The 18,250-nt window shown below is 48.0% G+C and overlaps 1 protein-coding gene across 2 annotated transcripts in view; it reads left to right on the forward strand.

Moving 5' to 3' along the window:
- The window catches only part of CD58 (CD58 molecule), a 40,423-nt gene that overhangs the window by 9,452 nt on the left and 12,721 nt on the right, over positions 1-18,250 (forward strand). For both annotated transcript variants that reach the window (XM_082684951.1, XM_082684950.1), the window contains exons 2-3: positions 8,205-8,495; positions 16,490-16,753. In XM_082684951.1, the coding sequence (XP_082541077.1) occupies positions 8,205-8,495; positions 16,490-16,753 (555 nt within the window). The remainder of the gene's footprint in view (positions 1-8,204; positions 8,496-16,489; positions 16,754-18,250) is intronic.

An 18,250-nucleotide genomic window follows, 5' to 3' on the forward strand; every position in this document is an offset into this window, starting at 1 on the left:
GACCCCATACCGGCTGTTGCCTTTGATTCTGAGCTGACATCCTGCATGGGTCCACACTTACCTGGTGCAGGTAGCAGGCAGGAAGGGGAAGCAGGAGACATCTTGAAAGGAATAGCAGTGGGGGAGAGATGGGCGTGGGGATCCAGCAACCTCTCCAGTCTGGCTGTGGTGCTGGTGGCTCCACTGGGAAAGGTGCCTCTTTCCCCTGCACATGGTGGAGGGGGCTGTCCCTAGCTCAGGGTCTGGGCGAGCTGCCCAATTCCGAGGTTGTGTCAGGAAGCCCCGCTTTTCAGACGGTAGTCCAGTTGCATTTCCTTTACTTTATTCACTCAAATATTTATCAAGTGCCCTTCCTGGGCCAGGCAGCGGTGAAACAGCGGAGACAGAGCACCACCCTGTCTTTGTCTGAACTCAGACTGGGATCGGTTGCTGCCTTTTAAGAATGAGAAGTTCCCCCACAAAAGTTGAGCGTCCAGCATTTCTTGGAAAATCAGAAGTTCGGCACGTTGCACGCGCACCCGCGGGTGGGAGCTGAGGAGTGCATGTGCGTCAGTGCCACGGCGTCCGCGGGCTGCCCCGGGGACATCTGTTCATGCTGCTGCTCCCCGTTCTCTCAGGCTTCGCAGTGGCACTTGTGGTTTTGTTTCCCACGTCACGTCTTCACCTGTCCCTTGTTTTCCCTTTCTTTCTTTTTTTGGCTCTCGCTTTCCTTCGCCCACACACTCAAGCCTCTCTTGTCCCTTATCCGCATCGCGCATGGTACCTTCCATAACGCGTGGGGAGTGCAGACTCCTCCTAGGCCCTCCCTTCAGCTTCGTTTCTCATGGCCTCTAATTGTGAAGCCCTGTCCCATGTCCCTTTGTCACATCTGAAGTCGTTTGCAAACTGCAACACTACCACCACAAAACTTAGGTCGTCACATTTTGGGGATTTGGGTTTTATCACTTTCTTGCTCCGTCAAACCTCAATCTCCTCATGTATATCAAGCCGGGGTTCCTGGGGGCCACAGACTCTTGTTTTCTCAGGACCCCTCAGACCGTGACAGTCAGTGATTTGGGGACCCCTGAGCCCGTTACCTCGCCTGCAGGTTTCAGAGGCGTGCTTGAGTCTCAGCTAGAGTAGTCCCCATACAGGAGTTCTACAGATGCAGTTTCTAGGATGTATCCTGTCACGACCGTAATAGCCATGTGCCACATAGCAGGCTACATAAGAAAATAGTGGTTAAATTTTCAAACCGTCTCGGTTCAATTCTAGTTTTACCACTTCACTAGCAAGTCACTTAATCTTTGTGTTCCTCAGTTTCCTCATCTGCAAAATAGGGTTAAAAATAGTGCCTGCCTCCTGCATATTTGTAGAACTCTTCCAAGGATGCCTTGCAGATAGTGAGTACTATATAAGTGTTTGATTACTAAAATTAGCAGTCAGTGTCAATCCCAGGACCCAAGGAAAACACCCAGAGGAATCTGTGGCTGGGAGTGGGAATCTGTCCTCTTTAACTCAGTAGTTATGGTGACCATATTTTCTAAGTCAAAAAATCAGGACACTTCATCTTTAAATATGTGAGTTCCAATTCTGACTTCAAGCTATATAAGAATTATCAAAATTGGGTGTGATGGTGATGCTTTGCAAGGACACTGCCACTAAGTATTTGGAGCTGAGGCTGATTTTAGATGTAGGATTTCTCTATCTATTGGTCTTAGGTACCTCCCCTGTCTTTAAAAGATCGTTCAGTATTCTTCAAAACAGTTTTTAAAATGCAGGCTGGCATGGAATGTCTGTTTAGGCTATCACTAATGCATTTTTTTTCTTTCCCTTCGTTTGTAAATGATGCAATCCCGCACCATGCTCAGTGGTCACACCGCCAGGATCACACACAACAAAGGCCTTGATGTGGCCTGACTCACTGCAAGAAAAAGAGGGAAAGCCTTGCTGAAAGCCACATTTATTTCAGGCATTGTGTAAACACTCTCAGTCTTATTCAACCCTCAAAACAATCGTTTGTGGTGGGCGTTATGATTTACATTTTACAGCTCATATGGGAGGCTTTTGAGAGTTCCCCTGGGCCCATCTGCCCGAGAATCTGGGCGCTTACCCTTCTGCCCCCCAGGCGTAGGAAGTTGGCATCCTCTCTGACCACCCCGATATCAGCAAAGCAACCAGCCCACTGCTGACCCCTTTCCTTTGTTGCTGTTTGTGTGCAAATTCATTCATTCATTCGCAGTGTGTGACCTTTGAGAAAGAACTCACTCTCCTTTCTCTCATTCTTCTTTTTCATTGGCAGTTATCCTATCAGCAACTTACTTCAGGGTTAGTCTTGAAAGTGCAGTGGAAAAGAGTTTACTGTGGGAAGGGAATACTAGACAGTAGCCACTACAAATGTAATGATCCCCAAGTCTGTCTCCTCTCCTGTGTGCCCAGCAGCCTACTGGACATATCCACCTGGGAGTCTTACAGACCCCACCCAGGGTTGGCATCTGAAAGTATGATCTTCTTGCCCCAGCTGGCTCCCCTTCACATCCCCTGTCTTAGGGAATGACACCAACCACCCATCTTGGAGAAGAATTACAGTATAGATAACAAAAATTTCTATAACATACAAGGAACTCATAAACTCTGGTGAGAAAAAGACGAGCTAGCCAATAGAACAAAAAGCAAAGGATACAAAAGGACAGTTCTCAGAAAAGGAGATCCAAATTACCAAAAACCAGAAAAGATGCTTAAATTTCTAGAGGTCAGGAAAATGCAAATTCAGAGAACAATGAGATGTCACTTTGTGCCTGATAATTAAATGTGCAAAAAAAAAAAAAAAAAAAAAAGGAAAAGGATGCTTGCAGGGTGCAAGGAAAAGGTAACTCATATGTTACTGATCAGAATGTAAATAGCAAATGCAAGCATTGTGCCAGCGCCTATTAAAAAATCTGGGGCACCTGGGTGGCTCGGTCCATTAAGTGTCTGCCTCCAGCTCAGGGATCCTATGATCAAGCCCTACATCAGACTCAGTACTCAGTGGCGAGCTTGCTTCTCCCTCTGCCTGCTACTCCCCCTGCTTGTGCTCTATCAAATAAGTAAATAAAATCTTTAAAAATTTCTTTAAAATAAAGAATATGTTGTCCTTTAATTTAGCCCACTCCAGGGACACTGTCCCATTGATACAAAGCCATAAATATGCAAGAACCTGGACACAGGTATGGTTGTAACAGTTACTGTAGTAGAAGAAGCTAGGGACAGCAGTGGTGGATGGCTAATTAATTACGGTTCATTCGTACCCTGGAATGAAAGTCTTACCCTGCCAGTGGATTTGGTGTGACCTCTATGAGGTACTCTTGCTGGGAAAGGCAAGATGTGGAGAAGCATGCATAAGACCGTTTTTGTTAAATCATGACCAGGCATATATATGTGTATATATATACATATATATGCATTATATGTGATGCATCTTTGTTTCTATTTGGTGATCTGAGCAGGGAGAAAAAAAAAAAAAGGGTATATTCTGAGTTGTTAATGGAAATTACTGGACTGAGGGTGGTTAGAGGGCTTGGGAGATGGGGTAAGGCATCCAAGCCACACACACCCACACAGTTCAGAGAAGATTGTGCTAAATGTCTGCATCTCCATTCTGCATCTATATAAAATTATATCTATGTGTCTATGTATGTTTTGTTTTTAAACACATTTTTTTTTAAAGATTATTTATTTTATTTATTTGACAGAGAGAGATCACAAGTAGGCAGAGAGGCAGGCAGAGAGAGAGAGGAGGAAACAGGCTCCCTGCTGAGCAGAGAGCCCGATGCGGGACTCGATCCCAGGACCCTGAGATCATGACCTGAGCCGAAGGCAGCGGCTTAACCCACTGAGCCACCCAGGCGCCCTTAAACACATTTTTTAACTAAAGAGTTCATCTTATTTGTCACCATCCTGCCTAAAACTCTTTGGTAGCATTCTCATCTCAACATACAGGGCAGAATTTTGTCTGAGGCCTTGCAAGGCCTGGGCTCTGCCTGCGCGTGCAGCCCTCCCAGCTCGTCTTGTCTCATAGCATTGCCCTCCTGCCTTCTGGACCTGGATCCCTGAACAGAGGCCAGCTCCCCCCAACCCCACTTGGTGGCACTTGCTGCTCCTCCTTCTTCACAAGCCGTCTCTAACCCCTCGTTGGCTCCCCAAGTGGGTGCTCTTTAGTGACACCCTTGTGTTTCTACTTGCTGGCCCTGAGCACAGCTGCAACGGGACGTTGGTCCAATTATTTGTGGTTTTTAAAAATTAATTAATTAAATAATCTGACAGTGTGTACAAGCAGGGAGAGCAGGGAGCAGGCGGCGGGAGAGGGAGAAGCAGGCACCCAGCTGAGCAAGATGCCTGATGTGAGGCTCCATCCGAGGACCCTGGGATCATGACCTGAGCTGAAGGCAGATGCTTAACCCACTGAGCCACCCAGGTGCCCCGGTACAATTATTTGGATCAAGTCTGACTTTGCTAACAAAAAGTGAACTCTGAGAGGCTGGGACTGCATCTGTCATGTTCTGGGGGTGGAGGGTGGGGGTCCCCACATCATAGAGCTGCCCAGTGGGTACTTAAAGAGCAAATATTTCCAGAATGAGCCTGCTGTGAAAGGGGGGCGGCACAAGAGTCGGGAAATCTGCGTTCCGGTCCCTCTGCCACCCTGAGTCTGAGGAGTGACAGCGAAGCCTGTTCGGTCCTCTGTGCGGCACGGCCGGTGCCACTGCTGCAGTGTGCGTGACGGGTGTTACAAAGGGACACGAGGGTGCGGGAATGCACCGTGGGCAGCAAGGAGGCATTCGGTGACCTTGTCCTTCAGTTTTCTTGGTACCCTGTCACTTCACCTGTGAGATGGAGAGTTATCTTGTTGGGTCCCCCAATAATGGGTCCGTGATTAAAGGAGCGAGACTGATACAAAGCGAAGGTCAAACAAAGCTTTATTTCGCACCAAGCATCAGGAATCAGACCGAGCGTCAAACAGACCGGTCAGGGCCGCCCCTCCAGAGAGGGTGACCCCTCCCTGCTTTCCAGACTAACTTTTATAGAGCAAGGGCCATTTGATTGGGCCTGGCCACACACAGGTGGCCAATGAGATTGTAACACACACAGGTAACTCTGCAGTGATGCTAGGTGACCAATTGAATTACAATTTACCCTAGAAAACATTGGAACCAGCCTATCACACCTTGGTTAGGATTGGCGCCAAAAGGCTCCCAAAGGGCGGGGCCCATACTCCTTGGTAGCTAGGAGACAGTATGGGCCCCCACTGATTGAATACCTCCACCTGGCCTGACCCACCCTTGTACTTGGACTTTGTTACGTGGGACTGGTTTCCCAGACTTGCTTTCAAGTAAGTTCCCCTGGGGGGCAGCAGGGGGGAGTCAATTTAAGTTTTACAACAGAATGGCAGTTCAACCGGGGTGGGGCCACTCTGGCTGAATAGGCCCTTACAGTCTGACTAAAGGATTTTGAGAATTTCTTCCAGCTCAAAACTGGCTTTCTTGGAGCGGGTCTCCCCCTTCCCCTCCCGTGCTTTCTGCCAGCACTGGCTCCATTCCCGACTTGCTCCGTCCCTCTGTTCTCAAGCCCAGGAGCCAGGGCCTCTCCCTGGGAAGAGGCAGCCGAGGGCCATCTCATACCGCTTCTCTTCCCCCACCGCCCTCCCCACTCCTGCATTCATTCACGCACAAGACCTTTCAGGCCTCTGCTAGTGGGTGTGGCTAGACCGTCTCTCCTCACATCCTGCCCCTCTCATCCACCTTCCCACGTGGTCTGGTCGAGCGACCGGCACCCCAACAGGGCTGCTGGTGAATGCCTGTGGGCAGTCCCCCTTAGTTAAGGGAGATGGGTTTTCAAAATCCTCGCAGTAGACAAACGGGCCCTATTTACTCCTTATTTGAAATTACTGAACACGGCTGCCTACCATCGGTCTATTTAATAGTCTTGATTTTTTTTCCCATGTTCTTTCAATTACCCTGATTGCTACTAGGCAAAAACTTCAAGTTTTAATTTATCGTTAATGTCTTTCCCTTAACAGCTGCTCTTCTCTCTGAACAGGAAAGTCAAGTCTGGAACCAGATGCATTTAAACCCATTTTGGGGTATCGGGAATATCTCAGTCTAGCGGTGGTAGTAAATACTCAACAGCCAGATTGGGGGCGAGTAGGTGGGAGTTTCTGTTTGAAGCCTTAGTTCTTTGCTGTGGATACTCCCACGGTGTGGATTTCAGGCTCTCAGCCAGGCTTGACGGCATGGGGTCGGGCACAGATGCTAACAGTTGACTCACGAGGAGGGACAATTGAAGACAGCTCACCCATGCTCCCCACGCCACTGAACCCAGTCCTGTGTCCTGAGTGGCTCCGCTTGCTTCCCAGTCCTTGTTTCTGATCTCCGCTGATAGCCCGTCAGTCAGCCAAGAAGGACACCTGACCAGTCCATTAACGCCCCCTTGATAGGGTACGGAGTCAACCACCCCTTAATTAGACAGAAAACACTCTAGATAATGCAAGTTACACAGCAAGGTTTATTTCCAGCTAGCTAGGGTCCAAGGATCTGCCCGGCGCAGCGAGTTTCAACAAGGACCCCGAGCCCTCAAAGCCAAGGGTTTATATAGCACTTTTTAAAAAAGATTTTTATTTATTTGACAGACTGAAATCACAAGTAGGCAGAGGCAGGCAGAGAGAGAGGACAGAGAGAGAGGAAGGGAAGCAGGCTCCCCGCTGAGCAGAGAGCCCGATTCGGGGCTTGATCCCAAGACCCGGCTCAAAACTGAGCGACAGTTAGAGGCTTAACGCACGGAGCCACCCAGGTGCCCCTATATAGCATTTTCAAGGCTCTTCTTCATAGCTACATACATGTCTTGCACCCCACTTTGACAGTTTTTGACTTGTTTTTAAGTCCCCTGGCGCCACCACCTAACCTCCCTGGTGGTATATGATTGTTTCTTAGGTTTTAGCTACTTTCTCTTATCTCAAGTTACGTGCGCCCTGTGGGCTGGTTAGGGACGCTCAGTAAAATGGCTTCCCGGCCTTCAGGATGGCCATTCTTATGCTAACCCACTCTTACAGTGCCAGGTGCCAGTTTTGCTTTGCCAAGATGGCTGTACTTCTGTCAGGGCTAGACTCAAGGTGGGTACAGCCTTGTTTTTCTTGGCCTCCACACCTGGAGCTGGTTTCCGGGACTTGTTTTTAAGTCCCCTGGAGGAGGGGAGCAGGGACAGTTTAAGGGTTAAACAACAAAGTTATTGTTGAACCTCAGTGGAAGCCTCTGGCTAAAATAAGAATATAACATAGGTCCTTACACCCTCTCCCTCGTCTGCACCTCCAGTCACTAAACCCTGGTGCTTTCTGTCCCTAGCTGCTCTTGAGTCTGGCCTTTTGTCCGTCCCCTCCCTCCAGACCTTGCTCTGGCCCGCCCAGGCGGCCACCCTCTCGTTGCTCCAGCACTGACCTCGATTCCGGGTGCCCTGCCTGCATGCCTGTCCCGGGCCACCACTGTCCGCTTTGCAGGCCGTCCTGTGACTTTTGCTTGCCATTAGGATCCATCCCAAGCCCTGAGCCTGTCTCACCGGACACCCCCAGACCCCACCCACAAATGCTGTGACCTGGCCCTGCCTGCCCCTCCAGCCTCACCCCCAACCTGTGACCCACTTGCTTGCTTCCGCTAGCGATGGGGAGCTGCTTTTATTTCCTCAAACACATCCAGCTCCTTCTTTACTCCGGGGCCTGCTTTTTTTTTTTGGCAGGGGCTGGTCGGGGGAGGCTCTGCTTCCTCTGTCAGTACAACAATGACCTCTCCTCCCCTCCTCCCCCAGGCCTGGGGCGATGCCTCCCATGAGCCTCAGCATGACTTCCTGGGGAAGGCCCTCGAGGAGGTAGCTCCCCAGGCCTGCTTTGTCTTCCCCACACAGTGGGGCTTCTGGAGGGCCTGCGCTGCCCACAGTTCCCAAAGGGGACTTGGTGCTCCATCGAAGCTGAATCTGTTTCTTGCGTGTTTGTGAGCCGCGGCGTCCCCGTGAGAGAGGAAACTCCCGCCCTCCGTGAGCTGTGTTTGCCATCAGCTGTTTATCTGTTTAGTGTAAAAAGTAGCTGATGAATCATTTTTACTGCCAAATCTCTCCCCCCCCCCCCACAAAGAGCATCTTGGAGGATGGTTTTCTATTTTCAATCAAGTCGTGTTGGTTTTCCTAACCAATTTCTTTTTCCCTCCTAGACTCCATCAGCTGTAATTTCCCGATGTTTGGAACTGTGAACCGGAGCGTAACTTTCCCTATAGCAAGCTCTGTACCCTTTACGGAGATTCTGTGGACAAAAAATAGGGATAAAGTCGTTGAATGGGAAGCAGGCTCTCCCGTCAGAGTTTTCCCACCTTTCATAGGCAGAGTTCATTTAAACACCACATCAGGAAGCCTTACCATCTTCAACCTAACATATTCGGATGAGGCGGACTATAAACTGGAATCTTTGAGCAGTGGCGACACTTTGTTCACTCTGAAGGTGATTGGTGAGTATTCCATAAATTGGTTTGTTTAAAATGGCAACTGTCCCAACTATTTTAAGAGATGAACACAAATGAATGGTTTCTGAGAAGTAAGAGACTTGGATCTCTGAAGGTGATTGGTGAGTATTCCATAAATTTATTCCATAAGTTGGTTTGTTTAAAATAGCAACTGTCCAACTATTTTAAGAGATGAACACAAATGAATGGTTTCTGAGAAGGAAGAGACTTGGATCTCTTAGGCTGTCAGGCACACCAGTGTCCATGCCCTCGTCATCCTCTGAGTGAGGAGAGGGTGTGACGGAGATGGAGGCCAGCTGGGTGGAGCTGCTGCCAGCAGCATTGCTTGTCTTGCTGGGAGTATTCTGGAAAGGGATGTAGTGGCAGCAGTGAACTCAGAACTCTGAGCTCCACTGAGAGATGATGCTCTGGAAATTAGAGTGTGCACCTGCACCACACCCCAGGAGGTAGATTTTTTTTTCTCCTCTATCACCTTACATGGGAATGTGAGATGGAGTCCTTGTTCCTCCACACTTCCCATCATGCTTCCAGGTCATTCTCCTTGTCATCTGTAGGCTCCTGGATACATCCCAACATTTCTGGATCATTGGAAAGCCTGGCCTACTTTTTCTGTTTCTGATGTTCCTGCTGTCATAATTCTCAGTGATTATAATATTTAAATATATTGTTCTAATATCCTGGCTTCTGAGTCCCCGGTCTCCTCTCCTATGATGGTCTTGTCCTCCATCCACCGCCTCCGCTGCCTTTCCCCACGGATAGAACCTGGAAGTTGTCATTACCACTCATTCTGAGCCCTCCACTGTGTCAGGCCAGGTGTCCCCTGCTCTGCCAGTTCTGCTATCCCTTTACCTCGCGTGACCCCCTATCCTCCTTAGGCAGCTCGAATGTGCTCACTCACTGGGCCAAGCATTGGAAGATTTGGTTAGTTTCCTTGCTCCTTTTAATTTTTTTAATTTAATATTTAAAAAAATTTTTTTAAGATTTTATTTATTTATTTGACAGAGAGAGATCACAAGTAGGCAGAGAGGCAGGCAGAGAGAGAGAGGAGGAAGCAGGCTCCCTGCTGAGCAGAGAGCCCAATGCGGGACTCGATCCCAGGACCCCGAGATCATGACCTGAGCCAAAGGCAGCGGCTCAACCCGCTGAGCCACCCAGGCGCCCCTAATATTTAAAAATATTTTTAATGATTTTACTTATTTATTTGGGAAAGAGAGTAGGGACAGGAGCAGAGGGAGAGGGAGAAGCAGACCTCCTGCTGAGCAGGGAGCCCGACATGGGGCTCGATTCCAGAACCCCAGGATCATGACTGGAGCCACCCAGGCACCCTTTTTAAATGGGCTGTACTCCTGTGGCCTGTGTGGTCAGGTCCAGTCCAGTGCGCTCCCTGTTTTGTGCTAACACACTGTGGCTGTAGAGAAACTCATTGCCCCACAGAGCCTCACACATGAAGCGTCTGGTCACTTGCCTCAGTCAGATCCAATATGTCCCCCAGTGTCCCAGCAATTATCCTTCCTCTCCTCAAGCCTCGTAGACCCTCTTCTCCAGACCCACTCCTCAGCTGAAGGCTTTGCATCTTGTTTCACTGAGGAAGAGAAGCACTTAGAGGAGAATTTCCACAGGCTGTCACCCTCAGCCTTCCTGCCTACCTGCCGTGATCACCGGTACCCTGCTCACAGAGGTGTAGGCCCTCTGCTGTACTCCAAGTCCTCTTCCTGCCACTGCCCTTGGGGACATCGCCCTAGTCATTGCCCTTGCCCTGTTCCTGCAGCAGCGTCGTCCATGGACCCAACTGTCATCCGTAGTATGCCGTCAAACATTGACACCAGCGCCGGGAGCCCCCGGATGCCCCCGCCCCACCCCTCCAGCTACCACCCACTTGCCACTTGTTTGTAGAGAATTCCATGAAGGATTATCTGTGTTTGCTTTTTTTTTCCTTTTTTTCCTTCTTTTTTCCTTTTCCCCCACCCCAAACAGGCTTTCATCACCCCAGGCTTTCACCCGAACTCTTGATCTCTTTAAAGAAACTAGTAATCCATTCCTGCTCTCCCTGCCACATCTTTCTTGGCCACTCAGCAGCATCCGACAGAGCGGATCCCTGTCTCTCCTGAAACATGACCTTCTGTGAGCATCCAGGATCCCACCCCGTTCTGGCATTCTGTTCGCTCACTAGCTGTTCCTTCCCGGTTTCCTTGGCTGGTTTGCTCGTCTTGCCCACCTGCAGGCCTTGGAGACCTGAAGGCCTGAGCCACCTTTCTCTGCCTGCGCTCACACCCAGCTGGGTGAGCTCAGCCTGGCTTCAGGCTTTCAATATTATTTTGGCACTGATAACACAGATTGAGAGCTCTGACCCGGGGCCCCACTGACGTGTGTTTCGAACCGCTTCCTCTGGATTTCCACTTGGATGCCTGTCTGATGATCGTGAGCTCATCAACTTTCCCTTGAATCCCGTTCTTCCCCACGTCTTCCCCGCGCTTGGTTAATGGCAGCTCCTTCTTCCCAGTTGCTCAGGCTAAGCCTTGATGTCATCTTCAACACCATGTTTCTCTTCCTCTTTCTCTCGAACACCATGTTTATTCCACCAGGAAATTTGCTGGTTTTACAGCCTCTGACCACCTCTCGCCACTTCCTCCGGGGCTGAGCCAGGGCTCCTTCAACCTTGTCCGGAGGACTGCAGCGACCATCTAACTGGTCACCCGTTGCCCCTTAACAGGAGGCATTTTGTGTTATTTTCAGATTTAACTACATTTAATTTTTTTCCCGTTTTATTGAGGCATAATTGACCTGTTTCACTGTATAAGTTTGAGGTATACAGCATAATGATTTGACTTACATGTATTATGACCACAGTTTATTTTTAAAAAATGCAAGCAGCCAGAGTGATCTTAAAACAGAGGTCAAAGCATGTCATTCTTCAGCTTAGAAACTTCCAGTGGCCCCATCTCAGTCAGAGCTAAAACTAAGATCTGTAGTGCAAGGCCGTATGAGATCCGGCATCCCTGATCACCTCTTTCTGTTCTTAGGCATCCTAGTGTTGCCTTTGACTTTGGCTGCCTTTTCTGTGCTGCCCCTCAGCATTGCCAGCTCAACCCGTACCCATCTCGGCCCTCTATGGGGTCCCAGGTTCACTGTTTTCTCCTAGAAGTGGATGTCATTCTAGCCTTACCTCCTCTATGCCAGAGGCATTCTAGAAAGATCCATCTGGTAGCAAAGTGTGTAAGATGGCTTGCAGGGAAGGGAGAAGAGGCAGAAAGTCCAGTGTAGAAGTTCAAGTCTGAGCGCTCCAAGTCCTGTCTGAGGCAGTGTCCGTGGAATGGGAGGGGGTGAGGAGCTGGTGGAGTAGCTATTCTTCATAAGTTCACCTACCTGGTCTGTTGGAGACACTAGGAAGAGGAGAGAATTTCTCTCCTGTTATCATTGTAGCCCTAGAACTCAGGTACTAGGTGTTCAATAAATATTTATTATAGTAATGAAAGCAATTGAACCAGGCGACCGGGAGGTGGGAGGGGGTTGACAGAAATGGAGGCTTTCAGGCTGGGTGGCTGGTTTGTCCAGAAGATGATTAACTCCATTTAGAAGAGTGAGGCTTGTTAAGGTGTGGAGGCATCCCATTAGGAAAACCAGTGCATGCCTTCAGAGAAGCAGAATTTATAAAATATGCAGGTTGGGATCTGGCTATTTATAGAGCCAGCAACTAAAAAGATTGATTTCGTATTTAGATAACAATGGAAAACATTTGAAAAGCCCTTTCATAAGAGTTTGTAAAACTGCGCTCAGACTTTTGGATATGTTTAACTTTTTAAACTTGATGAAAGCGTTAAGAATAATTTGATTTTAAAAATTCCACGGTCATTCAACTAAGGTGCATGATTTCAGGAGTCAGCCCAACTGAATAGCCCTTAGGAAGCCTCGTTAGCAAAGACCTGCAGAGCCCGAGAGAGGTGAGTGTTGATCAGGAGGCAGTGATGTGGGCAGCGTAAAGGGTGTGACCTCAAGTCCTGGCTCAAGAGTCTGGCTTTTAGCCTGTGACACTGAGGAGCCACTGGATCTGATCCTGGAGCAAAGAAATGACTCGATGAACTCTATTTTCAGATGATTAATCAGATGGTAGGTATTGACAGTGGATTAGAGAGGGGGGACACCAGGTTGGAAGTGACTGTGATCTTCTAGGGAGACAGGTGTTGCTGGTAGATGTTGGGAAAGGAAAGAAAGAGAAGATGCTTCTAGGAAGAGTCAAGCGAACTTAGATTTGGGTTATAAAAAGACAAGATGACTCAGGATTTCACACCTGAATGACAAAATGATTGGTCATACCTTTTTTTTTATTTTATTTTTTGAAATGAGGAAGGCCTACTTCCTTCAGGGTATGTTAGTTAATACCTAAGTGACTTGATGATCTTCCGGAGACACCAGACCTATTGGGAGATTTTCAGAAAGGATATTTTCGGCAGGGGGATTTCCTGGCACCCCCTCAATTCAGGCCATCCACCTCCTTGTGTGTAAGTTCGTATTTGGCTTCCTTCTTCCCTCAAAATCCCCTTCAAATTTCCACCACCAGTGTTTATTAGTGCTTTCTCTCGTTAGCTGCATTGAAGGCGGTAATGGTCATATAAGTAGAATTAACTACTCGATCCTTAAACGATCTGAAGTGGTGTGACTTTTTACTAAAGTTAAGAGAAATACACAAATATCATCAGATCTGTAGAAGCGGTTCTCCATCTTACAGAGCAGGGCACTGGATTCCTGCATTGTAAATGGACCGAGTTGTCTTAAGGATGAAGTGGGTATGTTTCCTGTCAGTTTCATGCTGCTTGAGGTCCAGATGTAACTCCTACTTGTTCGCTGTGGCCTTGGGAAGTCCGGTGGGCAGTGAGAGAAGCTGAGGAGTCTCAGCAGAGGTCTGAGCTGTGGGAGACCTGAGGAGGTTTGCATCCTTTCCCGTGAGCGGGGCCGGCTCTTCCAGCGGCCATGCTGTGGCGAGACCACCAGAAAGAGCTTTTGGATGGTTCCATGCGCTCTAACAACACACAAAATTACACCAGCTCTCCCATGTGGGCCCTTTCAAATTCTCTTCATACTCCAGTAGACCTTTCCAATCTTTCAGAGTATTACGTTCCATTTCATAGGTGAAAATGAGACCGATTTAACCAAGGGCTTCCTTCTGCATCTGTAGAACAAGGGGCCTGGGCTGGTTGGTTTCTTGAACATGTTCCCGCTACCACAGGAGCCATGGGCCAAGGTCACACAGCCAGCCGGAGCGGAAGCGCACACCACCCAGCTCCTGGTTGTGTAATGCACGCCCGTGGAGGGGGTGCTCACCTTCCCGCCGTGCGCTCTGTTACAGCTGATGTGACCATGCCAGGCAGCGCGTGGTAGTCCCCATGTCAGCTGTTACCATGTCACCTCTTGTGATCCTCATCCCCATCGTGAAGGGGAGGCGCTGCTGGTTTCTCTGTTGTGCAGGAGAGGAGACCTAGCCACAGAGATTCAGTACCTTGGCCAAGGGCACGTGGCTCTTCCTGGCAGCGCTGCAGTATGAACCCAGGCAGTCAGGCTCTTAGCCACCTCACCCTTCCTTTTCGGAGGGGAGCCAATGAAGTTTACCTTTGAGACAGTGGAGAGAATCCCTCCCCTCTGTCCAGCGTCCACTCTCCTCACTGAGGAGCCACCTCTGAGCCTTGTGTTGGGTCAGGCACCGTTGGTAAGAGCTGAGGCGTGTTGAGTCCTTACCTTCCACAGACATACAGCCGAAGGGGGCTTATGAGGTGCCACTGTTGAGTTCACAAAACACTAGACGCTGGCTGAGTCAGATCACTACACGAGAATCTGGGACAGAACGCTCGGAGCACCCACATCAGCATCCTTGGTTGGGGGGGGGCCCAGGAATCTGTATTTTAATACACACCCCTGGTGACTTCTCATGCCCACTGAGAGTTGAGAAATGCTTCTGTGGAACATTTCCAGGGAACTAGAAAGCTCAGTTTCAGGCCCAGCTTAGTCACAGAGGGAGGCATAGGTACGTGCAGAGTGTAGAACAATCAGTTCTGGTTCTTAAGTACACAAAGACACTTGGGGCCTCAGGAAGGTGCTTCCTGGGGCTGCTGTGGGCATGTGGTAGGCAGGAAGGACCGGAGGAGGCTTAGAGAGGAGGGCTCCGGGCTGGCTAACTTGGAGTCAATGATAGCAGCTCTTACTCTTTTAAAAGCTATTGGTCTGTGGCTTACAATTTAATCTGGAGAAAGATGTCCATTGCTTGCTTTCAGGCAACACATAACAAGTTATGTGAACTAGATTAAATCCAACAGCTGAAGAAGTCCCAAGCAGAAGGGGAAGTCATGGGTGACTCAGGTCTCTAACCGGGTGTGTTACTTAACTGAGCATGAAAGAAGTCTGGAGAAGATGAGGGGAAAGAGGAATTGAATATTTTCCATTTTTAGATTTTTTTTAAAAAAGACTTTACTTATTTATTTGACAGAGAGAGCATAGGCAGGCAGAGCAGCTGGCTGAGGGAAAGGGAGAAGCAGGATCCACGCTGAGCAGAGAGCCTGACGTGGGGCTCGATCCCAGGACCCTGAGTTCATGACCTGAGCCGAAGGCAGATGCTTAACAACTGAGCCACCCAGGTGCCCCCGTTTTGAGATTATTTTAGATGAATAATTAGATTGTAAGCATTCCTTTGCCTTAGAAAATACCGTTTTAAATAGCAGCATGGTATTCTGTCATCTTGATGAATGTTACTTTGCTCTAATTTGCTTTTCCATAGATGTTCATAAAGCATTGAAATTTTATTATCCAAATGCTACCATGGCCATTTTCTGGAGAGTCCGTATATTTATACATGTTTTCTCCAATTTCTTATGGTGAGTTGTTGGGGCAAGGTAGAGATGCAAGAAGGCCTATGAATGAATAAATACACGGACGTCTAATGGGATAAACTAGCGTTATGGTTCTTAACCCTTCCTTGCAGGTTTGGGCTGCTGTAGCCAGTCGGGGGCACCTGTAGAGAAAGACTGGGCCTGAGGCCTCCAGACTGACAGGTCTGTGGCAGATGCCATCCCCCACTCTGCCTATTAGCAGGACCTGCTCACGGCACGGCTCCACGCATGCTTTGCAAACACTGTAAGTTAGATATCTTTTGGAATTAAACATTTTTAGATTGTAGAATAATACGAACGGTTTCCTCTATATATGTTAGGAAGCACCCCATTTCGTTTTGGGTACCACCTTATACTCAAATACAAGAACATTTTTAGTACAACAGGGTAGGGAATACTTGAAGTAAGTGAGAAAAATATGGAGCGCCTGGCTGGCTCAGTTGGAAAAGCATGCAACTCTTGATCTCAGGGTCACAAGTTCAAGCCCCACACTGGGTATAGAGCTTACTTAAAAAATAAATAAATAAATAAATAAATAAATAAATAAATAAATAAATAAATAGGGGCACCTGGGTGGCTCAGTCAGTTGAACATCTGCCTTCTGCTCAGGTCATGATTCCAGGGTCCTGGGATCGAGCCCCTGCATCGGGCTCCCTGCTCGACAGAGAGCCTGCTTCTCCCTCCCCCTCTGCCTGCTGCTCTGTCTACTTGTGCTCTTTCCCTAGCTCTCTGTCAAATAAGGAAATAAAATCTTTACATAAATAAATACATAAAAATAAAAAAGAAGTAAGTGAAAAAAAATAAAAACTGTTAAATCCTCATGTCAGCTCAGACAAGGATTTGCAGCTACCTGACTTTGCTGCTATTCTGTGGAAACTTGTGTCTTCCTGCATGGAGGATAAGGGATTTAGTGCCTGTGTATATTCTGAATTTGAGCAGGAAGATCTGACCCAGAAGAAGAGGGAATTCTGTCCCTTGAGTGCTCAAGGAGGGGGTCTGTTTGTCTTTTCTAGCTCATGAGGAAGCTGGGAGCTCTTCATCTCTTCATAGGTGATGAGCCTAAATGTTCCTCTTTCCTATACTCAATATTACCTTTCTTTTCTCCAGATCCTCTTCCGTCTCCAACACTAAATTGCACCTTGGCTGCTGAAGACATTACGGTCAATTGCAGGATCCCAGAATCTTACAGTTTCACACAACTTTTAAACTATTCATGGAACTGCTTTCCGGCACTGTGTAAAAATGGCTCGAATATGTCTGAAGTGGTGATTAAGAGGAACAATGATCTCTCGCAGGAAATACGCTGTACTGTTAACAGTCCGTTGTCCAAACAGACATCCTTGCTTGTCTTAGCAACCTGTGTCCCAGCTGGTGAGTAAACAACCCACTGTGTCATGGCAGAGATACTCTACGGGGGCGGGAGGGTTTGGGGGGTGATGCATCCAGGGACCCCAGGTGGCTCGGGGGTTTCAAACCAGAGATGCTCACCTGTGTTTCATGTCTGAAATGTAAGATGAAGAATGGTTTCCATGGACCTTGCATTATAGACATGCAGCTGCCATTTCTCAGCCTCTGCTGGGCCAAGCACTGTTCTGATCAGTTCATGAAGTCAGTCCTCCCCCAGATGCCCGAGTTGGGTACCAGCCATTATCTTTATTTTATGGGGAGGAACCTGGACGCGGGGAGTTCAGCGTGGTTGCCTCAGATCACAGATAGTGAGGGGTACAGCCTGGTTTTGAAGTCAGACCATCGGGCTCTGGAGCTCCTCAGGAACTGTTCACAGCAGTACTCAGTAATGTTCTTGATAACCATCGTGTTCTTGAAGGCTGCCGTGTGCCGCAAGAATGTGCACTTGGTACCTTATCTCAGTTGCTCCCTGGATGGGATGACAATCTGTCTTGGCTGTGGCCCTTTTATTTTGTTCAACTCTGGTGTATCTTTGTAATTTGCAATTTTTATTAGCAGGTTTTGTTTTTTTGTTTTTTTGTTTTTTACATTATATTCCCAGTTTACAGACAAAAGGATCGGTAATTTGAAAGTCGGTCATTAGAACATAAAAAAGGAGGTGAAAATAGTGAACACTATGATGCAGAACAATATCATCCTTGTAAATAGTGAAGAGGACTCTGTGAGTTCCCTTGGGCAGTGATGGGGTGATTCTGTGAATCCATTTTTTCTGAACAGGCAACTGAAGCAGAAAAAAGCAGGTAGTCAATGTCATGAATATAAAAAAACCTTGAATTATATTTGATTAGTGAGCCCTTCTCCCTGAGTTGCCCATGTACTGTCCTTCTTGAAAATTTTCTTTCCTCTCTCCTTTTCTTAGTAGGTTCCATACCCAGGGTGGAGCCCAACATGGGGCTTGAACTCTGAGGTCAAGACCTAAGCTGCGATCCGAAGTCAGACACTTAACCAGCTGAGCCACTCAGGCACCCCAAAAATTTTCAAATAATGACATGGAGGCATTAAGTTCATTATATCATTTTCAGACTAAGCCGTGTGAACTCCTGGGTAAAGCAAACAAATACTTCCAGATGAAGTACAAAATGAGTTCCAGTTCTTAACCTATGGTTTTGATCCCCAAAGGCAGAGAAAAAAACCAGACCCACAGAGGTGCCAGTCAGGACGGCACCCTTTGTGCAAGTCACACAATTGTCCAGAAGATTTGAAAGCCAGCTGCAAAGTTGTTCTGCATGGAGCAGACATGTCTTTAGTAATTCCACTTACTGGGTGTTACATAATATCCAAGGTGTGGAAATGCAATTTGATGCTAGCAGATAGTTGCCTTATTGTGGGAACAAAAATCAAAAGCAGTGTGCTTTTTTGGCTTAGGGGTGTGTGTGTGTGTGTGTGTGTGTGTGTGTGTGT

The sequence above is a fragment of the Mustela nivalis genome, assembly GCF_964662115.1.
Source record: "Mustela nivalis genome assembly, chromosome: 10".
NCBI classification, from domain to species: Eukaryota; Metazoa; Chordata; class Mammalia; order Carnivora; family Mustelidae; genus Mustela; species Mustela nivalis.